The 26195-nt window shown below is 50.2% G+C and overlaps 10 protein-coding genes across 13 annotated transcripts; 4 read left to right on the top strand and 6 right to left on the bottom strand.

The window, feature by feature from the left end:
* Window positions 1-31: 31 nt before the first annotated feature.
* On the bottom strand, window positions 32-1795 carry LOC9637631 (pentatricopeptide repeat-containing protein At4g02750). Its single transcript, XM_024663408.1, has one exon. It carries the CDS (start codon window positions 1793-1795, stop codon window positions 32-34), a length of 1764 nt encoding a protein of 587 aa, XP_024519176.1.
* On the top strand, window positions 1795-3030 carry LOC9637630. 3 transcript variants are annotated; one of them, XM_024663422.1, is made up of 6 exons: window positions 1795-2131; window positions 2196-2329; window positions 2381-2624; window positions 2689-2751; window positions 2803-2846; window positions 2937-3030. In XM_024663422.1, exons 1-6 carry the CDS (start codon window positions 1945-1947, stop codon window positions 2946-2948), a joined length of 684 nt encoding a protein of 227 aa, XP_024519190.1. In that variant the 5' UTR covers window positions 1795-1944; the 3' UTR covers window positions 2949-3030. The 3 variants fall into 3 exon arrangements, with proteins under 3 accessions (XP_024519190.1, XP_024519191.1, XP_024519189.1); XM_024663423.1 differs by lacking the exon at window positions 2937-3030 and having other exon boundaries at window positions 1797-2131; window positions 2381-2431; window positions 2486-2624; window positions 2803-2908; XM_024663421.1 differs by lacking the exon at window positions 2937-3030 and having other exon boundaries at window positions 1797-2131; window positions 2803-2908.
* Window positions 3031-5846: 2816 nt separating this feature from the next.
* Window positions 5847-7625, top strand: LOC112342114 (pentatricopeptide repeat-containing protein At4g02750-like). Its single transcript, XM_024663407.1, has one exon. The coding sequence runs from the start codon at window positions 5847-5849 to the stop codon at window positions 7623-7625; it is 1779 nt and encodes a 592-aa protein (XP_024519175.1).
* Window positions 7153-8791, top strand: LOC9637166 (chlorophyll a-b binding protein CP24 10A, chloroplastic). The gene is made up of 2 exons (XM_002989623.2): window positions 7153-7955; window positions 8013-8791. Exons 1-2 carry the CDS (start codon window positions 7726-7728, stop codon window positions 8560-8562), a joined length of 780 nt encoding a protein of 259 aa, XP_002989669.1. The 5' UTR covers window positions 7153-7725; the 3' UTR covers window positions 8563-8791.
* Window positions 8792-9434: 643 nt separating this feature from the next.
* LOC9637165 (SPX domain-containing protein 3) lies at window positions 9435-10707 on the bottom strand. The gene is made up of 3 exons (XM_024663368.1): window positions 10174-10707; window positions 9945-10101; window positions 9435-9891 (listed from the first exon to the last, which is right to left on the bottom strand). Exons 1-3 carry the CDS (start codon window positions 10570-10572, stop codon window positions 9539-9541), a joined length of 909 nt encoding a protein of 302 aa, XP_024519136.1. The 5' UTR covers window positions 10573-10707; the 3' UTR covers window positions 9435-9538.
* Window positions 10708-10856: 149 nt separating this feature from the next.
* LOC9637164 (protein transport protein Sec24-like At3g07100) lies at window positions 10857-14350 on the bottom strand. Of its 2 annotated transcripts, XM_002989576.2 has the most exons (12): window positions 13589-14350; window positions 13345-13483; window positions 13097-13287; window positions 12938-13045; window positions 12689-12892; window positions 12402-12633; window positions 12198-12347; window positions 11990-12146; window positions 11805-11932; window positions 11431-11753; window positions 11188-11376; window positions 10857-11115 (listed from the first exon to the last, which is right to left on the bottom strand). In XM_002989576.2, exons 1-12 carry the CDS (start codon window positions 14309-14311, stop codon window positions 10882-10884), a joined length of 2778 nt encoding a protein of 925 aa, XP_002989622.2. In that variant the 5' UTR covers window positions 14312-14350; the 3' UTR covers window positions 10857-10881. The 2 variants fall into 2 exon arrangements, with proteins under 2 accessions (XP_002989622.2, XP_024519134.1); XM_024663366.1 differs by having other exon boundaries at window positions 11188-11753.
* Window positions 14351-14367: 17 nt separating this feature from the next.
* LOC112342104 (GDT1-like protein 2, chloroplastic) lies at window positions 14368-16357 on the bottom strand. Its single transcript, XM_024663367.1, has 10 exons — window positions 15996-16357; window positions 15725-15921; window positions 15457-15634; window positions 15354-15401; window positions 15185-15281; window positions 14955-15118; window positions 14830-14895; window positions 14721-14771; window positions 14562-14666; window positions 14368-14496 (listed from the first exon to the last, which is right to left on the bottom strand). The coding sequence occupies exons 1-10, from the start codon at window positions 16173-16175 to the stop codon at window positions 14431-14433; spliced, it is 1152 nt and encodes a 383-aa protein (XP_024519135.1). The 5' UTR covers window positions 16176-16357; the 3' UTR covers window positions 14368-14430.
* A 167-nt stretch (window positions 16358-16524) lies between these two features.
* LOC112342110 (copper transporter 6-like) lies at window positions 16525-17248 on the top strand. Its single transcript, XM_024663398.1, has 2 exons — window positions 16525-17094; window positions 17164-17248. Exons 1-2 carry the CDS (start codon window positions 16610-16612, stop codon window positions 17165-17167), a joined length of 489 nt encoding a protein of 162 aa, XP_024519166.1. The 5' UTR covers window positions 16525-16609; the 3' UTR covers window positions 17168-17248.
* Window positions 17168-17794, bottom strand: LOC9637629 (copper transporter 5.1; the record flags this gene model as incomplete). Its single annotated transcript, XM_002989575.2, has 1 exon — window positions 17168-17794. A coding segment is annotated over exon 1 (486 nt), but the record flags the coding sequence as incomplete, so codon positions are not given.
* Window positions 17795-20812: 3018 nt separating this feature from the next.
* Window positions 20813-24307, bottom strand: LOC9637628. Its single transcript, XM_024663440.1, has 5 exons — window positions 24019-24307; window positions 23497-23529; window positions 22041-23282; window positions 21150-21988; window positions 20813-21101 (listed from the first exon to the last, which is right to left on the bottom strand). The coding sequence occupies exons 1-5, from the start codon at window positions 24275-24277 to the stop codon at window positions 20985-20987; spliced, it is 2490 nt and encodes an 829-aa protein (XP_024519208.1). The 5' UTR covers window positions 24278-24307; the 3' UTR covers window positions 20813-20984.
* Window positions 24308-26195: the final 1888 nt, after the last annotated feature.

Genomic DNA, 26195 nt, shown 5'->3' with positions numbered 1-26195 from the left:
ACCCTAACGGCGCTCCGTCAGTCAGTCATTTCTAGCACGGCGCCAGCATTTGCGAGGCGAGGGCCAGCGCTTCGGCCTCCTCGCCAAGCAGCAAAGCCTTCGTTGCTCCACCGGCGCCACGCCTCGCCTCCGCCCTGTAGCTCCACACCAGGGCGCCCCACCCGGACGCGTCGGGCACGAACGGCATGCTCTCCATCAACTCTTCCGCCTGGTCAAGCCGCCCCGCCCGCGCCAGGAGCGCCACCATGGCGCAGTAGTGCTCCCTCGCCGCCGGGGCGCGGAAGTCGGCCACCATGGACAGGAAAAGCCTCCAGGCGGGGCGGAGGAGCGCGAGGTTGGAGTAGGCTGTGAGGAGGGCCAGGAAGCTGCAAGCGTTGGGTTGCAGGCCGTGGCACGCCATGGTGTGCAGCAGCCGGCACGAGTCGCCAGTGTGGTCTGGGGAGTTTGCGTTGGCGGCCATGGCCACGCTCCAGGTGACAACGTCGGCTTCGGGCAAAGTGGCAAACAATGCATTCACGCGCTCCACGCGCCCCGCCTGCGCATACCCCGCCAGCAACGCGTTCCACGACACGAGTGCTCGGGCGGGCATGGCGCTAAACACGACGCCCTGCGAGCACTGCATATCCCCACTTCGGGCAATTGCTGCAACCAGTATGGTCCACGACACAATGTCGCGGTCGGGGAGGCGTTTAAAGAGGGAGAGAACGTCCGTGAGGTCCAAGTGCGTTGCATACGTTTGCAGCATGGAGTTCCATGATACCATGTTCACAAGCGGAGCGGTATCAAACATGTTCTTGGCCTCCTCCACATGCCCGGTTGCGGCATATGCCATCACCATCGCGTTGTGAGACGCAGTGTCGCGGTGTGGCATGGAATAAAAAAGACGGCGGGCGGTGGGAAGGTCGTGAATGCGGGCATACGCGGAAATGATGGCATTCCAGGAGACCACGTCCCGGTGCAACACGGGCATGGCATCGAACACAGCTCGTGCGCTTGCCAGGTCGCCTACAGAGCCATAGGCCGAGATAAGGGCCGTGCTGGACACTGCGTCCATGGCAGGCATGGCGTCGAACAGGCGCTGTGCTGCTACCAGTGCAGCACCACCACGATCTCGCTCCTCGCAATCATCTTCGTCAAGTGTTGCCGCCACCACCGCCTGGAGCAAGGTGTTCCACGACACGAGGTTCCGCGCGGGCATGGCATCGAACAGGGCCTGCGCTGTCGCCAGGTCCCCGTGCTGGGCAAAAGCATGGAGGAGGGTGGTCCACGACACAATGTCGCGGCTGGGCATGGTGTCAAAGAGGAGCTTGGCGTCGCTGCAGTGGCCGCAGTCGCCATATGCAGCAAGCAGGACGTTCCAGGTGACCATGTCCCAAGCAGGCAACGAGTCAAACAAGCGCTTGGCTTGCTCCACATCCCCGGCCTGGGCAGCAGCACGCACCAGGCAGGAGCCGGACACCACGTCCGGCCTCAGCCGCGCAACACCTCTCTCATGCATCCACTCGTACATTTGCCGCGCGGGCTCAACTTGGCCATTGCGGGCGTATGCTGCGAGCATCATGTTGCAGGAGAAGACATTGGGCTGCCTGATTCCGGCAAATGCCTGCGCGGCATCCTCTGTGCTTCCCAGCTTGGCGTGCATGTGGACGGCGAGGTTGGCCAGGTAGGTTCGACTCTCCTCCGACCACGCATTGTCGCCGCTCTGCGCCATGTCGGCAATGCGCTTCACTTCTGACACACTCGACGCATTCCGGAGCAGCTGCGCAGTACGTGCAACTGTGGACAACGTCGACATTCGGCGTGCCTCATCAAGCCATCTCTCTACCGAGTTCTACGTGTGTGCTCACCTAACAATGCCAGAAAGGCGACTTTTCTGTGTCTCGTCCCGTTTCTTGCTTGTGTAGGTACTTGGAGCTCAGCGCTATCACAACAAAGGATCTTGTCATGGCTAAGCTCCTGGCTTCGTTGCTTATGTTGCTGATCGGTTTTGCAACGAGTTCAAGTGGCCTATTGGACCACCCTGTCTTGTTCAAGATGCCTGGTCTCAAATCCAACACTTCTGCCGAGGCGAAGGTGCTCAACAGTTTGGACAGTCTCAGGACATTTCCGGGGGTGATTACACTCTTCACAGGTAGCAATTCGAGGCCCACATCTTTCGGCTCCTCCCCACTAAGTTCTCTTCTTCTATTTTGCAGGCCGACTGCTCAAAGATGTCGACGGGTTCACCCATGGTCTCTTTGCTCGCTTCCCGGATCAAGGAACCTTGCTGCAATACTACTTCTCGAAACAGTTCGCATTGGCCGTGCTGCCTCAGATCCCTTATCTTCGGGTAGGCTAGCTGTGCGCCTCATGTTTTGTTCCTTACTTGTGATATTTGCAGGGTGAAGACAGTGTGGACTACAACACGGTTGTAAATGGCGATTCAGCTCAGGCAGGAAGGTTTTCAATGTCATTAATATCTGACATGCAATTTGTATTTGTGCAGAACTTTCCAAACGAGATCATCCACATGGCTATGTTCAGATTTAATCTGGGCGTAAGTCATGCACAGATTCAAAGTGTGCTTGAATCCTTGAAGGGTCTATCTGTATCCATGCCTTCAATTGTCTTGCAAACAACAGTTGGTGAGTTGAGAAAATCTTACGTACAAGTAGTCGTTCTAACACTGGTATCTTGGATTTGGTCTAGGCAAAAATCTTTATGACCGGGACGTTGTTTATTCTCATGCGTTTGTTGCGCGCCTGGCATCAGGTAAACTAGAAATCTTCTTGCACATTATAGCATAACTTGAATACTTTCCAGAGAATGCTGTAGCACAATTTTATAATAGTCCGGGCTATAATCAGGTGGGTTGTAATCACTGCAAATCAATCTTAATCTTCTCACCTTGCTGGTGATTGAGAAACAACTGAGGCCTTTGTGTTTGTTCTTCGTAGAAGCAGACCTGAAACCAATCAAAGCGACATAAAATTGAATTGCCTGTACAACTAAGTAGGCAGATGGTAATAAATAAATAATCAAATGAGAGCAGAATCTTATGTGTCACATAACTCGCCGCTGGAAATACCAAGAGCTCGGAAGATGCCATCGCGCTTGGTGGAATGTGTTGTTGGACAGATATTTGTCCAATCTCCTTGTTGACATGCATGGCAAGTACAGCAGTTTGGAGAATGTGCGCACTGTGTCTGCAATCATACAACGTCTTCTCGTGGAACATTTTTTTGGAAGCAAATGCCCACAACGGGCAGCTTGAAGAGACAAAGCTCCTGTTTGATCGCTTGCCTGAGCGAGATGCATGGACGTGGACCGCGTTGGTTTGCACATTTTCTCAGTCCGGGTCCCATGTCCTGGACGCAGAGAGCAAATGCCCGAAAGGGATTCCGTGTTGTGGAATGTTATGATTTTAGCTTTTGTTAGTGCAAGCCGCCCAAGCTTTGCTTGACATGCCCCACGGGCGTTTCATGGACGACAATGTTAGACTGTTACGATCGGAATGAAGATCATATGGCACCAAGCACAGCTTGCGCGCGTACCAGGTCGCCTACCGAGCCAGGGCCTTGCACGACACTGCATCCATGGCAGGCATTGCGTCGAACAGGCGCTGTGCTGCTACCAGTCCACCGCGATCTCGCTCCTGGCAATTATCTTCGTCGCCACCACCGCCTGGAGCAAGGTGTTCCATGACACGAGGTTCCACGGGCATCGACATCTTCATAACCCCAGTGTACGCTGCATTAATGCCTTCATTTGGATGAGCTTCTGTTTGAAATGCTCAATGGCTTGATCAATAAATGGAAGGCTAGCCTTCATGAGCAGCAAGAGGAATGCATGACAGCATCAGTTTCAGGTGGTTGCATTTGATCTTGAATATTGTCTCCAAGATCAGATTGTATTTTAGGGTAATGTTTTTAATGGCAATGGCAATGGCTATAGGTATGGATGAGATCACCGAGCATGTTGAACACAGCTGGCTCGGAACATGATGAAATCATCGCAAATGAAGATATTGAAGGAATGGACTTGAAACATATTTCTCATGATAACATTAAGTTACAAGATGTGCAATTTATAATTTGTCTTGCAAAACTAAGATGTGAGAGTAAGTTTTGATGATGGAAGCATTGCTCATCTTAAAGGAAGAATTCAACTCCCACTTAGATGAAGAAGGTGATGACCCTGGGGGCAGACATCAAAGCAGGCATTAAAATTGCCAACGTGCAAAAACTAAATTAATAGTGCTGGAGAATGTTGTTTCTCCACACTTCCTTCGAGATCTCTTCAGTTGTACACTCTAATCCCAACAATGGACTCTAAATGGGAATTGAATTCTTCTTTTAATATAAGGAATGTTTCCACCATCATAACTTTTTTTCCACATCCTAGTTTCATAAGATAAATTACAAATTACACACCCTGCAACTCAATGTTATGATGAGAGATCAATACCTTCATGCTTAAAAATTTTACTACACCATCAACCCGAGTTAGTTGCATTTGTCGAGGAAGTCCTAGAGAAAAGGCCAAATATTAAGATATGTGGGAAACGCGACTGATTTGCGCCAGGAAAGAGGAGAAACGAGGGAGATGAAGAAACACGAAGTAACGGGGAGAAACAGAAAGAGAGAATTATGGAAAGACAATCTAAACCATTCTGGCTTAGTGGAATATGCCAAGACCAATCTTTCAGCTATAGATAACATATTATCAAAGATTGATATTTTGTTTTGTGAATCTTGACGAAGATGATGTTAGTGCATCTTGTTGGTGTTTGTTGACATGTATGGCAAGTGGCAGCTTGGAGAACACATGCATGTAACCATACAACAACCCAACGTCTTCTCATTCTTCTGGAAGCAAATGCCTGCAACACCTGTTTGATTGCTGGTCTCAGAGAGATGTATGGACGTAGACTGCGTTGGCTTGCGCATTTTCTCATGTCCTGGACGCAGAGAAGGCGTTTGAGCAAATGCCCTGGAACGCTATGATTTTAATTTTTAGATTTTGCCCAGGCCGGACAAATGCAAGCCGCCCAAGCTTTGCTTGACATGCTCCCGTGCCCCACGGCCGTTTCATGGACGACAATGTGAGACTGTCATGCTCGGAATGAAGATCTTGGTGAGAGGAGTATGCTGTTCAACAAGATGCTGCAGAAGGACATTGTTGGTGGATCGTTCTCTTGTCCGCTTTTGCCCGTGTTAGGGACTTGCAAACGACTAAAGCCCTCTGTGACTGCTTGCCACAGCACAGTTTGTGCTGCTTCAATACACTTCTCAATCCACATGTAAACTATCACTGCAATGAGGATGGTTTCAACAGCGTTCTTGTTGTGGAGAGCATGGTTGTTGCGATGCCAGAAATGGATCTAGTGTCCTGGAACACGGTGCTGTGTGCCCGGCAGGGTTATGTCAAGGAACTGGGCTACGTATATGGAGAGGACGCGTTGTAGTTGTTTGGGGAGATGGGCCTGGAAGGCTGGATCACCGACGAGGTTTCGCAATGATGACATGCAGCCGAATGGGCGCCGCAGAGATTGCCCGGCAGCTGTTTGTTTCCATAGTGCCTTCCGCAGCCCACTACTTCTGCGTGGCTGACGCTTTAAACTGCGCCGGCCTCTTGAAAGATGCGCAGGAGCTGCTCCACACAATGCCATTTGAGCCCAACGTTGTCGCGTGGAAGGCGATGCTTGCGGCCAGTAACACGCAGGGCGACGCTATCAGAGCGGTGGACTATACCATCTCTGCCATTATGGAAAGTGACGATCCACTAGCGCTGGAGGACTCATTTCCTTACGTCCAGCTATCCACTCTCTACATGCAGTTTGCCTTTGATGATGCATCATCGTAGGCATGCTTGCAGCCAATATGGACCTCGGAGAACCAGAATCTACATTTGTGACCAACAAGCTCATTGAAATGCATGGGAAGTCTGGAAGGCTGGCGGATGCTCAAGAAACATTTCAAGCCGCCAAGCACAAGAACTGCTTTACCTGGGTGTTGATGTTGTGTGCGTTTGCCCGGAACGGGCAACTGCAGCATGCGATAGAGCTGTTTGAAAGAATGCCGGATAAGAACGTAGTTGCTTGGAACGCCATGATGAGCATTTACATCCAGTATGGCCTTGTGGATCAAGCAAAACAGCTCTTTGATGCCATGCTGCAGCGGGACGTCGTCTCCTGGAATGCAATGCTCGCAGCGTACGCCAGGAATGGATGGCTTGCAGATGCAAAGCTCTTGTTTGATAGCATGCCTCAGCGAAACCAGACCTCTTGGAACACAATGCTCACGGCCCTTGCGCGCGGCGGGCTAGTGCAGGCTGCTGCGACGCTGTTCGATTGCATGCCAGAGCCGGACCTTGTGTCCTGGAACTCCATGTTGGATGTGTATGGCCGCAACGGGGAGTTGGAGCGAGCCAAGGCGGTGTTTGATGGAGCGCCAGTGCGAGACATTGTATCGTGGACAACAATGTTGTCCGCGTACTTGCATCTGGGTGAACCAAGCCAAGCGGCGCACTTTTTTCAGTGGCTCATGCCCCAAACCAATCTGGTTGCATGGAATGCAATGCTGACGGCATCCTCAGAGCCCGCCATCCTCTTCCCGCAGATGCCCGAGAGGGATCTTGTGTCGTGGACGACACTACTGGTGGCATATAGCCAAAGTGGTGATATTTCACAAGCCAGGAAGGTGTTCGATATGATGCCTCAGCGAGACGTGGTGTCGTGGACTGCCATGCTAGTAGCTTACGCTCAGGCGGGGCATGTTGACTGTGCCGAGCGCTTGTTTGAGGAGATGCCAGTGACAAATTTGGTATCACTCAATGCAATGTTAATGTTGCGAGCGGCAGCAGCTCGACGAGTGACCATTGTTGAGCTCTTGTTTAGTCATGGGATGCCGGAGAGGGACATGGTATCGTGGACAACCATGCTTGCAGCATATGGTTCCAGAAGTCTTGTAGAGGCAGCAAAGTTCACGTTTGACACAATGCCACAGAGGGATGCGGTGGCTTGGAACGCAATGCTGGCTGCTTTCTTTCAGGGTGGGTATTTAGCGGAGGCTGTTTCCCTGTTCGGCAGTATGCCCCACAGGGACGTGGTGTCGTGGAACTCTATCTTAGCTGCACATGCCCAGAACGGGCAAGTGGAGACGGCACGCCGTGTGTTTGATTCCATGCCTCAATGCAATGCTGCATCATGGAGTGCGACACTCTCGGCTTATGCTCGCAATGGACAGCCCAGTGGAGCGTTTCGTGTGCTTCACGAGATGATGGCGGCCGGCATGGCTGTGGATCAAGGGTGCTTCGTCTCCGTGTTCATTGCTTGCAGCCACACTGGGAAGTCCACCACGGGAAGGCGCTGCTTCGACGTGATGGTGTGCGATTGCGGGATTGCGGCCACGAGAGAGCACTACTGCTGCCTGGTTGACATGCTGGGGCGTGCCGGGCATGTCCAAGACGCCAAGGATTTGATACAAAGCATGCCATTTGAGCCGGACGGCTTCCAATGGAGATGCTTGCTAAACAGCGCAAAATCAAGTGGCTGGTCCAAGGTTCAAGCCCAGCCTCCAACGCTTAATCCGTTTCCTCGGCAGCCATTGGCTGGTATTTTGCCGCGAATGCGTCCCATTGGCTAACCAGATCCGGGGCCTCTATCTACCACACATTTTTTTCCTACTTTTTTTCGATCAGAATCCTGCGAAGCTAGGAGAGCCGAGGAGAGAGGTGAGAGGAGAGATGGCCGTGGCAAGCACAAGCGCAGCCAGCGCCGCAATTTCGCAGCTCGCGAGCTCCTCGTTTGTGAGCGGGAGCAACGCCCTCCTGTCGCACTGCCCCAGCAATGGAGCCCGAGTCATGGCGATGGCCACCAGGAAGATATCCGCCAAGCCGGCATCCGGCAAGAAGTCGTGGCTTCCCGGGGTGAGAGGAGGTGGCGACCTGGTGGATCCCGAGTGGCTGGATGGATCGTAAGTCTTGTTATCCTTTTCTAGTCTCGTAGAGTTTCTGAGGAGTGATGAATGCAGGCTCCCTGGCGACTATGGTTTTGATCCCCTTGGGCTGGGCAAGGACCCGGCCTTCCTCAAGTGGTACAGAGAAGCGGAGCTCATCCACGGGAGGTGGGCGATGGCGGCGGTGGTGGGCATCTTCGTGGGTCAGGCGTGGTCTGGAATCCCATGGTTCGAGGCTGGTGCTGCGCCGGGTGCCGTGGCCCCCTTCTCGTTTGGCAGCCTGCTGGGGACGCAGCTCCTGCTCATGGGCTGGGTGGAGTCCAAGAGGTACGTGGATTTCTTCGAGCCCAACACGCAGGCGGTGGAGTGGGCAACGCCCTGGTCGCGAACGGCCGTCAACTTTGCAAACTCGACCGGGCTGCAAGGCTATCCCGGCGGCAAGTTCTTTGATCCGCTGCGGCTAGCCGGGAGCATGAAGGGCGGGGACTACGTTCCCGACTTTGACAAGCTCCAGAGGCTTCAGCTTGCCGAGATCAAGCACGCCAGACTCGCCATGGTCGCCATGCTTATCTTCTACTTTGAGGCGGGACAGGGCTTGACACCTCTTGGTGCTCTTGGCTTGTAAACATCAAAGTGATTGCTGTGGCATCGTCACTTCTTTCGTCTCGTGGTGTTCTACTCTACTAGACTATATACAACTTCATGGTAGATTGGAATCACAGCAATGTGGGCGAGGCATTCCTAGTGTCAGAGACATCGAAAAGAAAGAACGAGAATGTTGTAGCCTAGCTTCTACTGCTCTCTGTTTAAAACCATTCATTCGTGAGGTAATATAATTTCACTCGATTCTTGGATATCATGTTTCCCAGGTGGAGTGAAGAATGCCTGTGAGTGGCCAAAGATACGCGGGACTCGCCTCCACGCCTGATTGAGAGGTCAAGAGCACGGTGTTTGCGCTTCCACAAGGCACCCGGGGGGTCGAGTATGCTTGAAAAACTCGGCCGCATTGAAACCACGTTGGGCACTCAATCAATCTAGAGTTATGGCACTGCTGCGGGTGGCAATGGCAGTGCTGCTTGCGGCAAATCTGGTAGGACTGTGCTGCTCAGGGTTGACAGGTTAAGTAAGCGTGAGTAAAAATCGCAAGCTCACGATCAAGCATGGACGCAGAATCTGTAAGCTCGATCCAGCACAGGTAACTAGAAGTGAATAATATATTTCCTTGTCGCTGATTCCACGCCTGGCGCAGGCTCCCACGAGCAGGCAATTGTTGCAATCTACCGAGTGTAAGTCATCGTTTTTCCTGGAATGATCATGGTTTGTGACTGAGTCTATATGTTCCAGTTTGCCAAAGCCCGCCGCCGTGCCCCATTCCTGTCATCAGGAACGTGACTTGCAAGGTTGGAGACATGGTGAGCTGCGAGTGTTACTACGTTGGGCGGTGCTTTGCAGAAGTTCATGGATGCTAAATGCTGAGTGGCTCCGAGAGACATTCTGTGGCTTTTGAGAACTTGCTCTAGATTAGACGACATTGTAAGATGGTTATACACACACACACACACAAGGTGTGGAGAGTATCATATGATATATATGTGTCTATGTCACGAGTCGCTGTTGCCGAGCGGTGGCAAGGACAAGGCGCTGTAGGTGGAACTTCCCTTGCGCAAGTCCTTGATGGTTTGCAGCGCAGCCATGGTGCTCCTGTAGATGCCCTCCACTTGCTCCGGATCGCATTCCTCGGCGTCGGTTGTGAGCTCCGGCTGCTCGGGAGCCTTGGTAATGGCCGCGAGTTCGTCTGCTGGGAAGATGCTTTGCAGATTTCTCTCGCACTCCTCCACCAGCTTGGACAGAAGCTCCGTCGTGAAAAAGGGCTGTTGCAGCACCCCCTGGATGAAGGGCAAGCGGAGAGACATCCCCGTCCGCTTGTCATACTTTTTTAGGATCTTCACCAGGCCTATAGCGTCCATGCAAGTGTTACGAGTGTCACTCGCGTATGAATGGATTTACCTGTGTAGTTGAGCGAGCTGTAGTTAAAGAGCAGCACCATCTCGCCATGGAACGTAACAATGTCCTTCCTTATCTGGATGAGCTCCTCGTGCTGCTCCAGATCGAGGCCCGTCACGTCAGGCTTGGACTTGAGCTTCTCGATGCGATCTTTCAACTCCTGCTTGGAAGCGATCACGTCAAGCATAAGCAAGATGAAGGTATCCTTGGACGAGAAGAAAGAGAGACTTGCCTGTAGCCGGATCACATACTCCTCCTCCTTCTCCATGAAGAAGGTGTTGAACTTGTCCAGCTCCACTTCCAGCAAGCTTGTGAACTCGGACTCTTCTTGTTGCTGCTGCTGCTGCTGCTGTGGCTGCTCCTCCGCGTGTTCAAGGGCTTCGCTCTTGATGGCAGCAACAGCAGCGCCTCCGGATCTCTTGAGCTCGTCCACGGCAACATCCACGGCAGATGTCCCGCTCTCCTCCCGAACGGGGCTGGTACCGCCGGATTCAAACGCCGCCTGGGTGAAGCAATCCGGCGCCGATATGAGCTTGAGACGCTTCTTGAGCTGCTTGTAGGACAGGAACTTGTCCCTCCACTCGGGTAGCGTCTCCTCCATCTGGCTAGCTAACCGCTTCCCGAATTTCATACTGCTGCTCTAGAGCTACACACAGCTACTTGTGATCTAGCTCTCACTACAGGGACCAATGCAGCGCGCCACCATTCCCGATCGATCTAAACAACGCTCTCTCACAGATTTGGTGCGCGGAAAATGATAAACCTCCGTCCTTGTTCGCTAGGGCAGTCGTTTCTTTCAACCAAAAGGCCGAGAATATCCGCCGGGCATCTACGGATATTCGAATACATGGAGCATCCGCGTGGATATTCTTTACACTTGAAAGTCTCGCTCGCTTTTTCTTGAATGGACGCAAAGCTTTTAACTTAGTGTTTTGTTACTTTAGATCTTCTGCTGGACTTGCCTGTGGATCTGGACCATCCACTCCATGTAGGAAGGAAATCCAGCGCCACGGTCCTCCACCATGTTGGAGTGAACGAGCTGGAGCTCCCGGCTCGACTCGCCCTGCCGCACCACCACGCACTGTTGGTGGCACCACCGGTTTTGCTTGCGCAACTTTGCAAGCAGCGCATGGAAGCGTTTCGACAAGTCGTTTTCTTGCTCCACAACCGGGACCTGGAGTATGCAAGAAACAAGCATCATGTCAATATGGCTCCAAGAGCAAGCAACAAAAGCACACGCGCGCACCTTTCTCAGGTCGGAGCTGTGAGCTACCTGCGGCCCAAGGATCGCAGCAACGAACTCGGGTTGGAGCACGTTTCCCAGCCACAGTACAAAGCGCTGGCCGTCCGAGGTGACGAACGCACCGCGGGGATCCAAAACTTCCGCCGTCGGTGGCAGCTGCGGTGGACTGTCCACACCTCCACCTCGGCTTCCCTGCGCATAAACAATTGTCTCATTCTTGGCGATCCAATCGACGCAACTCATTACCTGTAGGAGATACTCGTCGAGCCGAATCAGCGTGGGGTAGAGAAGTTTCAAGAGTGAGGGTCGGGACATTGTCATCATCTGGTATCCAGCAGCGGAGCGCTCGTCAGGTGTAGCATCCATGAATCCACCTCGCAAAGGCACGGACTTGGACAAGGCCAGCACGTAGAGAGGCAGTAGCTTGAGTGACTCGGGGAAGATGATGCGGCCCATGAGTGAATGCTTCACCGCATACATGTTCTTGTACTCCCGCAGCGCATTCACCATCTTTACATGCACGTATTGCCGAGCATTCTCCAGCTTATCATTCAGTGATTTCTCCACGGCTGCAACAAAACAGCACATTGTTTTAGCTCGAAACGTATGCCGGCGCTTACCAAGTCTGCTGAGCACCCCAACAACAGCACCAATGCTCGCCTCTTTATACATGACGCTCAGCTCCTGCACAATTGGAACGGCAGCCGTGTGCACTCTTATTCGCCGTTCTCCCGAGGACGACGTGTACCTGTAAAGGAACAAGGAGCTGAGTATGATATCACACGCACAAGAGATTCGAGCTTACAGCAGAGCGACTTGAAAGTATGCCAGCTGGGACGTCAGCAAAGTGTCTTCCAAAGCAAACTGCACCGAGAAGGCCTTGTCACAGTCCACGGCCGGAAGAGCTAGCAAGTCGGAGCTCCGGAGCATGAAGTGGCCATGAAACACGGAATACTTTATTCCTGTAGCAAAACCAAGATGACACCATGTAAAACAGCGACGTAAGGCATTACCTTTTCCACAACGAATCCGCATCACGGCTTCCCAAGCCGTTTCTCTCGTCAAGTCCCTTGAGAGATCGTACGTCAGCTTCTCTCCGTCGACGGCAGCGTGGAATCCCGGGTAATAGCAAACCTGACCGCCGGTGTACTTTGCAAGAGTACCTGTGGAACAAGTACGACTTATGGTTGAGCAACCAGACAAGACAACGTTTTTACCCAAGGACGCCACATCGGTGTACTTCTCCGAGAATGCATACACATTCACACCGATTTGCAGCTTGGAGCACTTGGCCGCCATTTGCTTGTAAAACGAGTCCTCTGCCACCCGCAAAGCGGGCTCGCGGTCCGTTTGATAGACATGAGCTTCTTGTCCTCTGAGCTTTAGGCGGCCAACGCCAAGAGAGGGCAGCGTGCTCTGAAAGATAAGCAGCTTTCCTCCAATTTCACTCTGACAGATACCATCGGCCTAGTTAGCAATAGACAACAAAATCAAAGGGGCGAACCATTATCGATGTGGTAGCCTCCAGAGCAGGACCAAGGGCAGACTCCACGTTTTCATTGTTGGCAAAAATAGATGGCAAACTATCCAGCAGAGCTTCAACTACAAGGCGAGATTCAGATAAGTTGACGAGAAGGTCGTCGGGCATTGGTAAAAACGGGTCGTCCACTTGTGCCAAAACCACCATTTGAGGTTGAGTAAGCGAAGACTGCAAAACCAAGTTAAACCAAAGACGCCATAGAAACGTGCTTACCTTGAGACTGTAGAAATGAAGAGTACTATCGAACGTCAAAAAGCCTATTTGAGTCCTCGGGTAGCCTGGAAGCTTGTCAAGACAAGATTTGATTGTATCGGCAGCGATCTGGAGAAGAAGGATTCGGTAAATAGTCTATGCTGCTGCAAGGTATAATACCTGTAGAATGCCCGATCTCACTGCCGTGATCGACACATCAATCAGGAAAAAGTAGACCGGGGGCATTGGTGGACGGACCATATACTCCATCGGGGCAACGAAGTCAACACTGCCCTGACTGAGCTCTGGCCGATCCATAGCATCCCTCCTTTTTCCTTGTTCATCCAGGGCACACACGTAGTCCATGGGCACTGGAAACACAAGCAACAACATGAGATTCCTTTGTGAGAATGAAACGCCTGCTTTACCGTCGTTGAGAAGGTTGCATATCGCACAGCGGAAATACTTGCCGCCATCAGTAAACTTGTCATACGGGTTGATGTAAGTCCGGCACCTGCGGCACCTCACAATACCAGACGTTCCAAAATCAACGACGGGCACTTGTTCCTAGTTTTGCACAGCTTCTACGTTGGTTAGAGACGAGAGAAAGGAGAATGAGAGAGCGAGAGAAAGAGAGAGCAAGAGAGAAAAAAAGGAAACTTTGTCTATTACCTCGGGAGGTGCCTCGGCGAGTGGATGAATCACAGCTCCCAGGGGAAGGTGCCAGCGAGCAGCAAGCGAGTGTGATGCTGGGATGGCGTTGGTGGTGAGCTCAAAGTACCTCGGGTGACAATTCGACCACGCCGGTTGCGCAAAGGTGTCACACGAATCCGGAGGAGGCCTGGGAAGCGCTTCTACTTTGACGTCGGCAGCAGTTCCAGGAGCTGATGAGATGGATAGAGACTCGAACTCGTCGGCAATGTCATGGCCTGGAGGAGCAGCAACGCCAGGAAGTGGTGGCGCTATCCCTGCGAAGTATCCCTGCGATGGCGGTGGCAATGGCTGCTGCTGCTGCTGCTGGTACGCTGGTGATCCACCAAAGTAGGGAGCCTGGGGAGGAGGAGGAGGATGAGAAGGAGGAGGTCCTTGGAGTCCTTGGAATTGGTGGGGCGCTGCAAATGGAGGAGGCGATGCGAAGGGCGGTGCCTTGGATGGGATCGGAGGAGGTGGAGTGGAGAGCATCGAGGATGGCGGCCTGGAATAGAGCTGCTGTGGTGGTGGTGGCGGCGGAGTAGGATCTAGAGGAGGATTGGAGAGCGGCGGCCTGGGAAAGAATTGAGGTGGTGGGAAATCAGCAGCTGGTGGCGCCATTGGGGGATAGCGCTGCTGCTGCTGCTGGTATGGATTGAAGGGAAGAGGAGGAGATCGAGCTCCCACATCACTGCTTCTACTCATCTCGAGTACCTCCACAATGGATCTCCTTTGCTGCGCCCTAGAAACAGTGACTGATGAGCCCTAAATAATTCTCATTGTGATTCAAAGGGAGAAAGGGAGTACAAAACAAAACTTTCAGGCTAGAATGCTCCCAGCAGAGTCGCGGCCGCAAACACAAGAAAGAGGACTCCGCCCGTGTAGCCAACCTGGTGTGTTACAAGCCCACACGCTAGTAAGCTGAGATCTTCGTCTAGCCACACCAAAAACGTACCACTTTCTCGGAGATATATCGAGCTAGAAGTGCGCCGCCAAGCACAGCCAGCAACGTTGCGAGCGTATGTCCCAGGATTGCCCCCGACGCCACGCCCCATGGAGACTGTTGTGCAAGCAAGCAAACACCTTGAGTACATGAAGATCACGCCACACTTACTTGAGCGGCACCCAGGGCGACTGTGGCCAGCATCGATCGATCCCCCCATTCCTGAGACATGCATGCATGTAAGTCCCGGCGGAGCTTAATCAGAGAAACCAAAACTCACGGCTAGGAAGACCAGGCTGAATGTTTCTCCGAGTATTGTCAGCGGAGTGCTCAACTTCTTGTCAGCCTGCACTACTCCGAGTTGAAAGGTTAGAACCCCAGAGAGCCGAGAGGAAGTTTACACACCTGGACTTGCTTGACAACTTGTTCCGCTTCCGCAAGCTCGCCCGAGTCAGCTGCCGCATCCGGTGCATCAGCGGGGGCTGACGGTAGCTCCCACGCCTCTTTGATTGCTTTCAGGCCAAAGAGGATGAGGAGCGCCACAGCGGCATACTCACCAATTGGCAAAGCTGGCCGGGATCACTCGCGAATGAAATCCAAAACATAAACACGAGAGAGCGAGAGAAGAGGCTTACAAGTCTGTAGTTGTGCCGGCACGCGTTGGAAAAGCCTCCCGATGACAACCGAGATGACGGTCATGAGGCTAAGTGCACCCATTGAGCCCAGCAGCACCTGATCGATCACCATGGATCAAGTTCTCACTCAATCATATCATACAAACACTCTCTGATCAATTAAACTCACCAGTCCTCGAGAGTGTCTCATGGCCAGCAATGCGGCGATGAAGAACGTCTGTGCACAACGCAACCAGCTCAGAATCCTGCGCACCCGAAAGAAGAAAACTTGCCTTGTCGCCAATCTCCGACACAAAAATCAACGCAAAGGCAGCATAGAATCCCGACTTGGAGATCGCTGCGGCAAGCGCGGCCGGACCTCCGCTGGCGAGCGTGAAGGAAACGGCGGCTATTGTTCCCACGAGTGTGATTCCCGAGATGATCCCCGCGGCTTGAAGGTTTCTGGTCGGCCTGCCAGTGCCGAGACATCATATAATCGTTACACCCTGTGCATGCATTTCAGAGCTTAGAGCTCCACAAACAAAAGTCGAGGAGACTCACATCTTTTGCGGGGCAGTTTGCGACTCCTTCGAAGTTTGCAGGTCGGCAGCACTCTCTCCTAGCTCCGATTGCCGCTGCGATGGCGGCGCTGCTGCATCATGGCTTTGGTGGTTTTGGTCACCAAACTCGGCTGTGGAAGAAGAAGAAGAAGCCGAGGCCAAGCAAGACGCACTGGTGGCAGCTGCGACAAGCAAATCCTGTCCAATTGTGTCGTCTCTAGAGTTGAGATCAAATCTATGAAGATTTGTAAGCAGCAAAACAAGTTACTCACCCGGCACGACGACGATGGCCATCGCCACAGCCTGGCTTTTGTGCGCCTCAATGCCGAGTGCGCCACGGATAGCAGGGCCGCCGATTGAGGCGCCCTCCATGGCCGTTGTTGCCACAGCAAGACATTGTGATTGACATGGTGGTGCTCGAGCACCAGCGCCCTCGACGACAGTGCCTCCATGACCAGATATTTCGATATGATGCTCCCCTTGATTACAAGCACTAGGTAGTGGAATGGACGCACGCTCTCACCTAAGTAACATCGTTCTTTCTTTCTTCCAAGTCCAACTGTCCAACGCAAAGCGCAGCGCCTTCGATTCGACCTAGCTGCTAGCTGGCGATTAATCCATGGCGCTATACTGGTAAAGCAGCCAACCGGAATGTACGTGTAGATGTGGGGCTCAGATGAGATCACACATTCCATTTCACAAAAAACTAAAGTACGTCCTCAAAAACAACGTTGAATTTGTATGCTAGTACTAAATTGCTGTGCAGTACTTGTACTTGGGGAGGAATGCATGGCTGTTTAAGTGGCAGCGTTTTAGGCCGACCAAAAGCCTCTTCACGGCTCTTCCTCCCTCGAAGGGAATTGATTGGGGGATCGATCGATCGAACATGGATATGGATCACGGTGGTCACGACCATAATCAGGCAGCAGCGCCCTCGAATCCTTCCATGGGGATGGGGACGGGGATGCATAATATGATGATGATGCAGATGAGCTTCATCTGGAGCAAGAATGTAACGCTTTTGTTCTCGGGCTGGACCACCAGCAACTGGGTCGAGTACTCTCTAACGCTCTTGGCCGTCGTCTGCTTTGCGATTCTCCACCAGTTTCTGTGCTATCTCAGGGGCCGCGGCGACATGTTCTACTCCATTCCAGGCCGCGGCCAGGCAGCCATCGCCCTCGTCTTGTACGCTGCCTATGTTTCCACCAGCTACTTGCTCATGCTCATTGTCATGAGCTTCAACGTGGGGGTGTTTATCGCTGTTGTCTTGGGGCTTTGCTTGGGCATCCTCGTCTTTCCATTCAAGCTTGAATCGAACAAAACCACTGCCGCTGATCACCAACACCAACACGACACTTGCTCTACACAGCCGTGAGTGGACTTCATTTTATGATAACTTGGAATGATTTGTTTTGAATATATTATCTTACTCTGCTACAGATGATGCACGATCAGACGCATTCACATTCATAGCCCTCTCAATGGCTTGGAATATCAAGAATCCCAGGCACAGCCCAGATATGACGGCAACGAAGACACCTCCGTTGAAGCTCATGACGATGAGCATGAGCAAGTAGCCCGTGGTTGTGTGGGCGCCATACAAAACCACCCCCACCAACATCTCGAGCCATGCGTGTTTATGTTTGCTGCTGCCACTGCTGCTGCTTCCGCTGTAGAGCTTGTGGATGTATCCCAGAAACTGGTGGGCGATTGCAAAAATAAAAACAGCCAGGACGACGAGTGCGTAGTGAACCGGATTTCTTGTTACCCAGCTCGAAAACAAGAGCGTCATGTCCTTACCCCAGTAAAAACTGCTTTGCATCGGCATTAATTGAGCTTCGAATCCAGCGACGTGACCCATACTCGGAGACATGGAGGATGATCCGCCATCGCTGCCCGCAGGTGCGTGTGAACCGTGACCCGCGTCCATATTGCAGGCAATTACCCAAAGTTCACTCCAAATCTGTAAACGAAGCTAGCTCCCTTGGTTGTGTCGTCATGGACTTAGGGCATGGTGCTAGCCAAGGTACGCGCATTGGTAGCTGCTACAAGTTTTGTTTGCCTCTTTTGAATTGAGCGGAACCGCGTTTTACGGCACACCGCGCAACTTGTCGTTAAGCTTTTTGAATTGATCCAGAAATTTGTATACATTTTGTTTTACATCCAAGGGTTTGGGCTGATACATTTTCACATTTGGTGGAGATGAACTGCACCACTAATTGTGGAGAACTTAGATTTGTGTATTAAACTTTTCATGTCTAGATCTTCAAAGTTTTCATAGGTTTTCTTCTTTTCTCCTCTTTTCACCAGCAATGTTAATCGTTGGATCAGCAATTGATAACTCCATAATTTAATGAATGCCTTCATTGCATTTGTAAAAAGCCTTGCAATGTAATCTAGCATTTGCTCTTCCAAAAACCTCTTACTTCATGCAAAGCCCAAGCAGGTCATGCTAGTGTATGTGTGGATAGTGCTTAGTTAGGATTTCGTGGGGCTTGTGTATGCACAATCTTCAAGAGAACCTGGTGAAGAACAAGTAAGTTTTATGCAAAAGGAGAAAAAAATAGATAAAATTTACCTGGTATTGCAACATTCATGTCAAAAGTATCATCATCTAGAGTGTTGTGACTTGTCCCAAAACCTCTTTTCCTTTGTTTCCTTTGCTCAATTCTCTCCACAGCCTTAAACTGAAGCTTGTGCACTACTAGGGCCGCCCCCCAGCAGCATTGTCATTGTCCCTGCCTATAGTCTTTCTCTTCCACACTTTCCTCGATTATAATCCCGGGAGAATCCACGGAAAACTTGCAAAAGCGCAAGTGACTCTCGATGTGACTCTCTGAGCCTCTGAAGCACACCTGCGTGACGGCCAACCATGCTTGAAGCACCATCTGACCAGAAAGCAACTAGTCGTTCTTTGGCTAGTTCCATAGTGGTGAACAGCAAAGACTGAAGAGCTGTGATAATAGAATTTGATGTACCATCATGGACTGGAATCAGTTTGACGAACTCCTTTCCATCACGCAGATAGATGATGCACACAATCAGGTGCTGTTTGGACGTGTGATTAGTGCTCTCATCCACTAGCCTGAGAAGAATGGGCTGGCTTGAATCTCTGAAACCAACTTTTGCTCCCCACAAACTTAGTCGCTTGAAGAAACTCACGAGCTGAGACTGGATTCACAAAAGCTGAGTAGTCTCCAGCTTGAGGGAAATTTGGTGCTCCTTGGTACAAGATCCGATTAAGTTAAGCGGAAGATTTGCCAAAATGAGATGATGGACAAGCTTCATCACTTGCACTATTCGCTCTTCATGTTGATCTCTCTGTCGGTCTAGTGCATCATCCATGGAACCTCTTTGCAGCTCCCTTCTAAGCTTATTGGCTTTGCAAATTTGCTTGGCCTCCTTGTGACTGTCGGACTTTGCATAGGCATTCAGCTCATGGAGCTGGAAATTCGTACTGCCTTGAGTGAACTGATTGTCTTTACGAGCTTCCAAGCACCATTCACATTTTATGAGAGCATGGTGGCCTATGAATGTAGAATGTAAGAGATCTCATGAACACAATAAAAAATAAATACTTACCTGTAGGATCTTTAGAAATTTTTGCTCATGGATGATCAAAGTCCTCCATTTACGAACAGCTCAATTTTTTAACGATCTGACCTAAAGAGAATATTGACCCAAATATCGAGTTCTTCGAAAGAATTTGCACTACGGATTCTCTCGGAGCAGGCGTCAGTGTTACCGGCTCACCGAAAGGCGTGGTCTACATGGACAGGACCGTTTGGACTGATGTGCGGCATTTTCTCGAGAGAGATCGCAATCTAGCTGCCATGCAAGAGTTGAAGGTGATACTTGACCACGAAATTTCTGGATCTTCTTCGACTCTCATCAGCATCAAGGAGCCATCGCTTCAGTTGGTGGAATATGGTTTAGCCTGGTTGACAAATAAAAGCCAATTGGAACTCAAGAACATTGATGACTTCTTCTCAGGCCGCAAAGAACGCTGGATAAGGCTTGAGGAACCTGCTGTACTCAGAGTGCTCTATCACCATTTTATGACTGACTCGGACTCCTGTCAAGACATGCTTATCAGCAAAGGACAAGGTGATCACTCAAAGATCGGTCTGGGCTTAGAGAAGCTGGCTGCTTTTGGGGAAGCTCAGGAACTAGATGGGAAGGTGCCAGCAGAGTTTGTGAGGCAGTTCCTTCACCAAGAGAACAAGGTGCTGTTACGCAACGACACTTTCAAAGTTCCCGGCATATCTACTAAAGCTTGAGAGACCATGCACTCTTGTAGACATGGAGGTGACAATCTGCGTGGAAAAGCATGCTCACCACAGCAGGTGCTACACTTCGAAAAAATATATTGACGATGTGGCTGGCATGGCAGTTTTCCTACTGTTCTGCTGACAGGTAATATTCACTGATTCGTGGACACTTTTCTGACTGTTGTTGGCAGGTAACCGACCATATGCCATCTTTTTCTTGGGCAATTACTCTGGGCAGAAGCGTCGGCTCATCCCTTGTGTGTTACAAATGAAGTCAAAAAGGCGTGCTGGCACTCAAGGTGGTATTACTGATGCGTTAGATTCTACTGATCTACTCAGTTTGGAAGGAAAGAAAATTGAGGATGCAAGTTTGGAGAGGCTCCAAACCTTGGCTTCAGAGAATGGTTTATTAAGACTCGCTGTCCTTCCTCATAAACAAGACTTGGATCAGGCATGCTTTAACACTTACAAAGGTAAAACTTGCTTATTTGTATGTGTGTTTTACTTAATTATATGTGTACTAAGCGGTGGACGTTATTCCCCAAATAAAAAGCATAAGATAGAAGTAAAGGGCGAGCTATTCTTCATTTGCCAGGTGGTATCAACCAACCACTCTTTGACAAACACCACCACCACCAATTACTCCACACAATAGTTGCAGTGCACCTACGTTCTTGCTTGCAAACTCTATGAAGTTCATAATATACACTCTGAATATTCTAGGAACTTCTATAAATTTAAAACTATAATACTCTGAATATTCTAGAAACGTGTTCTATAAGTTAAAACCTATGGTTTAGCACGCAAATAGCATGGGAAGCGGAAACCATAAGGCAGCAATCATGGATTATGTGGAAGACTTGCTGCAACGGTTTCACAAAGTGAGATTCATTGATGTGGTCCCTGAAAAACTCTTCAAACCCTTCCCAAAACAGAAGATCAAGGACACAGGGGAGAACTGTGAGTGGCCCGAAGACGTAGCAAAGCGCTTCACCCCCTTTTCCGTTTCTGCAAACCTTCCTTCACCTCTTCCACAGCATCCAGCAATTCCTGGTTGACGATCCCCCGAAGTTTCCGACCAGCCCAAACAGCCGATAGAGGTGAAACCTGAAGGAGAAAATAAACATGTCAAAGATCAAATGAAATATGCCTTACCAGGGGGATTTCTTTGCGCCCCTTTCTCGCTCGCCCACTCCGCCTCACATCTCCTAAGGCCACCTTTCCTACCTTTGGATGTGGGTTCGGTGAAACAACCAGCCTAAGGTAGCCAGTCCAGCACCACTGTTTTAGTTTTCGAGAGGCTCCTCCTGAATGCAGTATCTTGTCAATCTTCATGATGTCGAGTGAAGAAAAAGCTTGAGTCACACCCAGCCCAGAATCTGTTCTGAACTGTAGAAACACAGGCATCATCTTGTGCGACTCTTTGCTTCTGAGAAGAAACATCCCATCTGGTCCAGCTTCTTGGAATGGTCCAAGCCATGCATAAGTAGCAAACGATGCACCAGCCTCAACAGCTTCAAGCCACAGGTTCAACTGTTCTTCAGTCCGAATCTCCTGAACCAGCACCCCCGAGTGCCCTCTTGGCCTTACAACTTCATACTCCTCCTTGTAGACCACATCTGTTTCCTGCAAACCCAAAACCTCAGCTGGTAGCTTGTTGTCAAATGCCTCCCCCACGATGCACGCAAACCGCTCAAAGGTAATGCCAAGGACTGATGCGTCTGCAGCTGTGCTGATGACTCGCTCCATTACTGTACCAGCAGGCATATGGTCCCAGAGTGCTTCTGCAATCATCGGCTCTTGAAGGATCACGTATCGCACGTTAGCCGGACCTGAAGAACCAGGTCCGGCTTCATCACCCCTCACCCCTCTTATGTGTGGAATAATCGGTGCAAAAGGTCCGGCACTGGCGTCACTCTCAAGCAGCGTTGCAAAGCCACAATCAACTAAGGTCATGACACTCCTCTTCCGCTGCACAATAACATGACCAAAACCTGGAAAAAACCAGCATGAGGAATATATCTGTAAAGAATCAGCGACACATACCTGTAAGATAATACGTGAACAGAATGTCCTCAATCATTTGTGCCATCTCTGGATCATCCCACACCCGCTCCGCTTCATCCCTTAAAGACCGAAGAAGTCCAAGCTCCACCCCAGGCTTGTTGATCAACTCCAAGAAGAAAACTTGGAACCAATCCTCTGGTGGTTTGTCCTGCACAACGTACTTCTCAATCGCCGTGCTCAAAAGTCGCCTTCTTCCAGTGTACATGGAGGTAATCGCGGGCATGTCCAGCCTGCTGATATCTATAAACCGTTGGAGAAAGGCTGGAATGTTGGTGTCGTCAAAGCCAGGTAAGCTATAAATTTCGGTTACATCGAAAGGCTTCACTGTCCCTCCCAGAAGTCTTTCCCGAACCTTAAGCATACTCGTGCCAGTGCCCGCAACAAACAAGCAGCTCTTCAAGAAACCGTACGACTTCAGAGCCAGTAACATGGGGTTCAACGACGGCTGCCCTTTCGTAGGAGTGAGTTCAGACTTGAATCGACCTTTCATACAATGAAGCAGCATTTGAGCCTCATCAAGGACAACCACCCCCTCCTTCCAGCCAATGTCATCTGCAAGATTCCTTATAGCCTCCGTCAGCTGATCCATAGGCAGTTGCTGATCCACTGGGACACAATCGATCAAGGCTTCAACCGCAGCATGGAAGACATCATCAACTGCCGGGTACTCCAACTGGAAAAAAGCCCAATCACGAGGATGAAGCCCAGGTTTCAGCGCTTTCAGCAACTTCAAATATTTCAACCGGACAAGAATCAAAATCCCAACACCAAACCGCACCACTGCATGATTCGGATCAAGATCGTGTTCACCTGCGGGCAACCGAGTCTCCATCCACCTGGCAACCCTGTCTACATCATCCGATCCTCCTCCAAATCCAACCATCGGACGCTTACCCGTGAGAAACAACGTGAATCTACTGCAGGCAAGTTCGATCAACATTCTCGTTTTTCCTGAACCGCTGGGAGCCAAGAGCACAGTGATCTGGCGCTCTGACAACCTCTGCGCAAACCGATTGTCGAGCTCCACAAGTCCATCTCCTACGCCTTCCCATAGAAGGCATGGCAGGTTACTAAGCGCGCACATGAGTGTCCGGGCCGAGGGAAATTTCGCCTTATAACCCAACTCGTGAGGAGCCAACAGAGATATGAACCGCGATTTCGTGGAGATGGAAGTATCACACGCCTGTAACAGGGCCGATCCTGTTATGGTTGTTTTTGTTTCTGTTTCAGGCAAGAAAAGGAGTGAGCAACATAGCCAACATGGTGTGACCACACTGGCCCAATCGACTGCAATAAGGTCCATTTAATCAATTCCAAAAGATCGCAGAATACCAACAATCCAACAGCACGAGAGCAAGATCACACACATACTCAGATCTCGTACCTCAAACGTCAAGTTACAAACCCACAAGAGTATACAAGAATGGATGCTTACCTGGTGCAGCCTGAAGAGCTGTCGCAGAGGGCACTGCAGCACACAAAAAGTTGTCAGAACAGTTCACAACTACATAGAAAAACACCAGAGCCGCACCAAACACAAATAGACGCATGCAGGGACAACAACCGGAAAACACCAGACTACATGAAAGCAATGAGCACAATCGCAATCAGGCAGACTACAAAATCGTGGCTGATACAAAAACATCCAGCCCAACAAGCAAACGGCCACGAACAAAAGCCTGACGCCATAGCCACTTCATCAAACAGCACACGACAAAGCACAGATGCCATAGCCAAAACATAACCCACGCCAAGGCCAAATAGAAACAAACTCGCCCAAATGAGCGCCGCAGGTCAAGCAAGCAACAGAAGAATACCATAGCCTGAAACAACCCAGACAAACACAGATCATGGAAGACACACAAGATATCAGATCCAACTCACAAGGGCCACACGGGAAACCCACAGCGCTATGACTACCCAGGCGAAACACAATGCTTAGAAAATGAGTGTTTACCAGGCCTCCCGGCACGAACGATGTGAGAAGATCCAGCATCGAACATGGCTTTGCTGAGGCCGTCTTCTTTTCTTGCCTCTAGAGCCCTCCATCGAACCTTTTCGTTCTCAACGCGCTTCACAGTGACGGACATGGCCGAAAACACCCGCAGAACCAGATCTACATTCACTCTCTGCTCAGAAAGGGAGAATTCATGGGCCTCTGCTCCATCTGTGTCTTCTATGAATTCTACATACTCTTCTATTTTCTCATCCGCCATAGCCCCTTTTCGGTTAGCCCTAACCCTTAAACCCTAATTTCAACTCTCACGGTCTGGTCCCATTCTTTGTCAACAAAATATATGCTGTGCCTAAGGTTTTTCTTTCTTGGATGCACTAGTGGAGGCTAAGGTGCAGCAATTGAACAATCCCTTAATTGATTGGTGGTGTCGAGGTGAAGTTTGGGCAAGCAGAGTGGGGGTGGAGGAGGCACTAGTCTCTCACAGTGTCGGACCCCAATCGGTGGCAAAAGAGTGATCATGGTAAAAAGAATAAAGAAAATCAAGCTACGCCTAGATGCCTTTGCAAATGATCCATTTCATGCCTTGTTATGTGAACATGTATGGGTCATCATTGGCCCATTCATCTTGCTAGCTAATAGCAACGAAATTGTGAGATCAGATCACCAAGATTTCTTGCAGGAAGTTTTACGATTGGAAAAATGCACTAAACTAGAAAACATTCTCTCCTGGCTTGTCTCTCAATCACATCAAGGGATACAATGTTTCTGGGATTGATTTATAGAAACCAGAATGCACCACAATCTGAACTACAGACAAGCCAGGAGAATTAATATGGGCTCCCGGCTCAAGATACACTGCTCAAGATCTGGCTCTACAATAAAATCTAAGCCCCAACAAGAAGCGATGCATATTCATTTCAGAAGAGAAGAGTATTCGTAGAGGCCCGGTGCACAGTCCACCCGAGCAAGAAGAAAATTGTGGGGCAGGGCACCCAAAAACTCTAAACTTGAAACTCAAAAACCAAAGATTGTGAGTAAACTAGCTTTCCTCTTTGGCATTTGGCTATTCCGCAATCTCTTGAGTAAGAGCAAATTATAAATAGATTAGATTTGGGGTTGGATTAAATATGAGTTTGGGGATCTTAGTTTTTTTATGTGATCTATGGGTGGATTTCTTGGTATGGCTAGATAGAGCTTGGAGAGGCCAGTCTTGTCAGTTTGGGCGAGTTTGTTCCTATTTGTTTTTTGGTGGCTATAGCGTGGCTTGTGTTTTGGCTAGTCTGCTCTTAGTTGTTTTAGGCCATGGCGTCGTGTGTTGTTTGATTTAATGTGGCTATGGCATCAGGCATTTGTTTGTGGCCTTGTGAACTTTGCTTGTTGGGCTGGATGTTTTTGTATTAGCCTGTACTCAGGTGTTTTCCGGTTGTTTACGACAAGATGTTGTGTTGTGGTTGGCTATGTCGTTGTGTGCTGTTTGCTATTTTTTATTTTGTTACTATCCCTTTTACCTCTTATTTACTGGTGTTTTCTGGTGTTTTTTGATGTAGTTGTGAACTGTATTGACAACTTTTTATGTGCTCCAGTCGCTCTTCAGGCTGCACCAGGTAAGCATTCATTTACTTGATACTCTTGTGGGGTTTGTTTGTAAGTTGACGTTTGTGCTATGAGATCTGAGTACGTTGTGATCTTGCTCTCATGCTGTTGGATTGTTAGTATGTCATAGTGTGCCATTTGTGCTCGCCTGCTGACATAATAGCCATGATTTTGGTTTGTGGTTCTAGTTTCTCGCTATGGCATGTGGTGGGCCTTTCATCCCTTTTTTTCCTCTGTTATCGTGCATTGTGAGAACAAGCTCCATTGATCCTGTAAGCATTTTCTGTGCCTGGTATATGAGAGATTGAACGCATCTCTTTTCGGTCTCGAGTCTTTTGCTCTGGGCCTGAGAGCTGTCTATACTCGATGTGTGGCAGCCAGAGTAATACAACATTGAGAACCACACTTCATGTTCCTCTTTTGTGTGCTATTTGCTTTGATAAGTGTGGTTGGTGGTGGCTATGATTGTTCCTGGCCTCGTTAGTGTTCTCTTGTTGGGCTATTGGCCACTATTTTGTAGTCTGCCTGATTGTGATTTTGAGGTTTGTAACTGTTTGTTGGTGCACTCTTTGCTCTCTTTGCTT

This window comes from Selaginella moellendorffii, unplaced genomic scaffold, assembly GCF_000143415.4.
Source record: "Selaginella moellendorffii unplaced genomic scaffold, v1.0 SELMOscaffold_99, whole genome shotgun sequence".
Taxonomy (NCBI): Eukaryota; Viridiplantae; Streptophyta; class Lycopodiopsida; order Selaginellales; family Selaginellaceae; genus Selaginella; species Selaginella moellendorffii.
The sequence above is the reverse complement of the archived record's forward strand: the minus strand, read 5'-3'. Positions and strand labels throughout refer to the sequence as shown.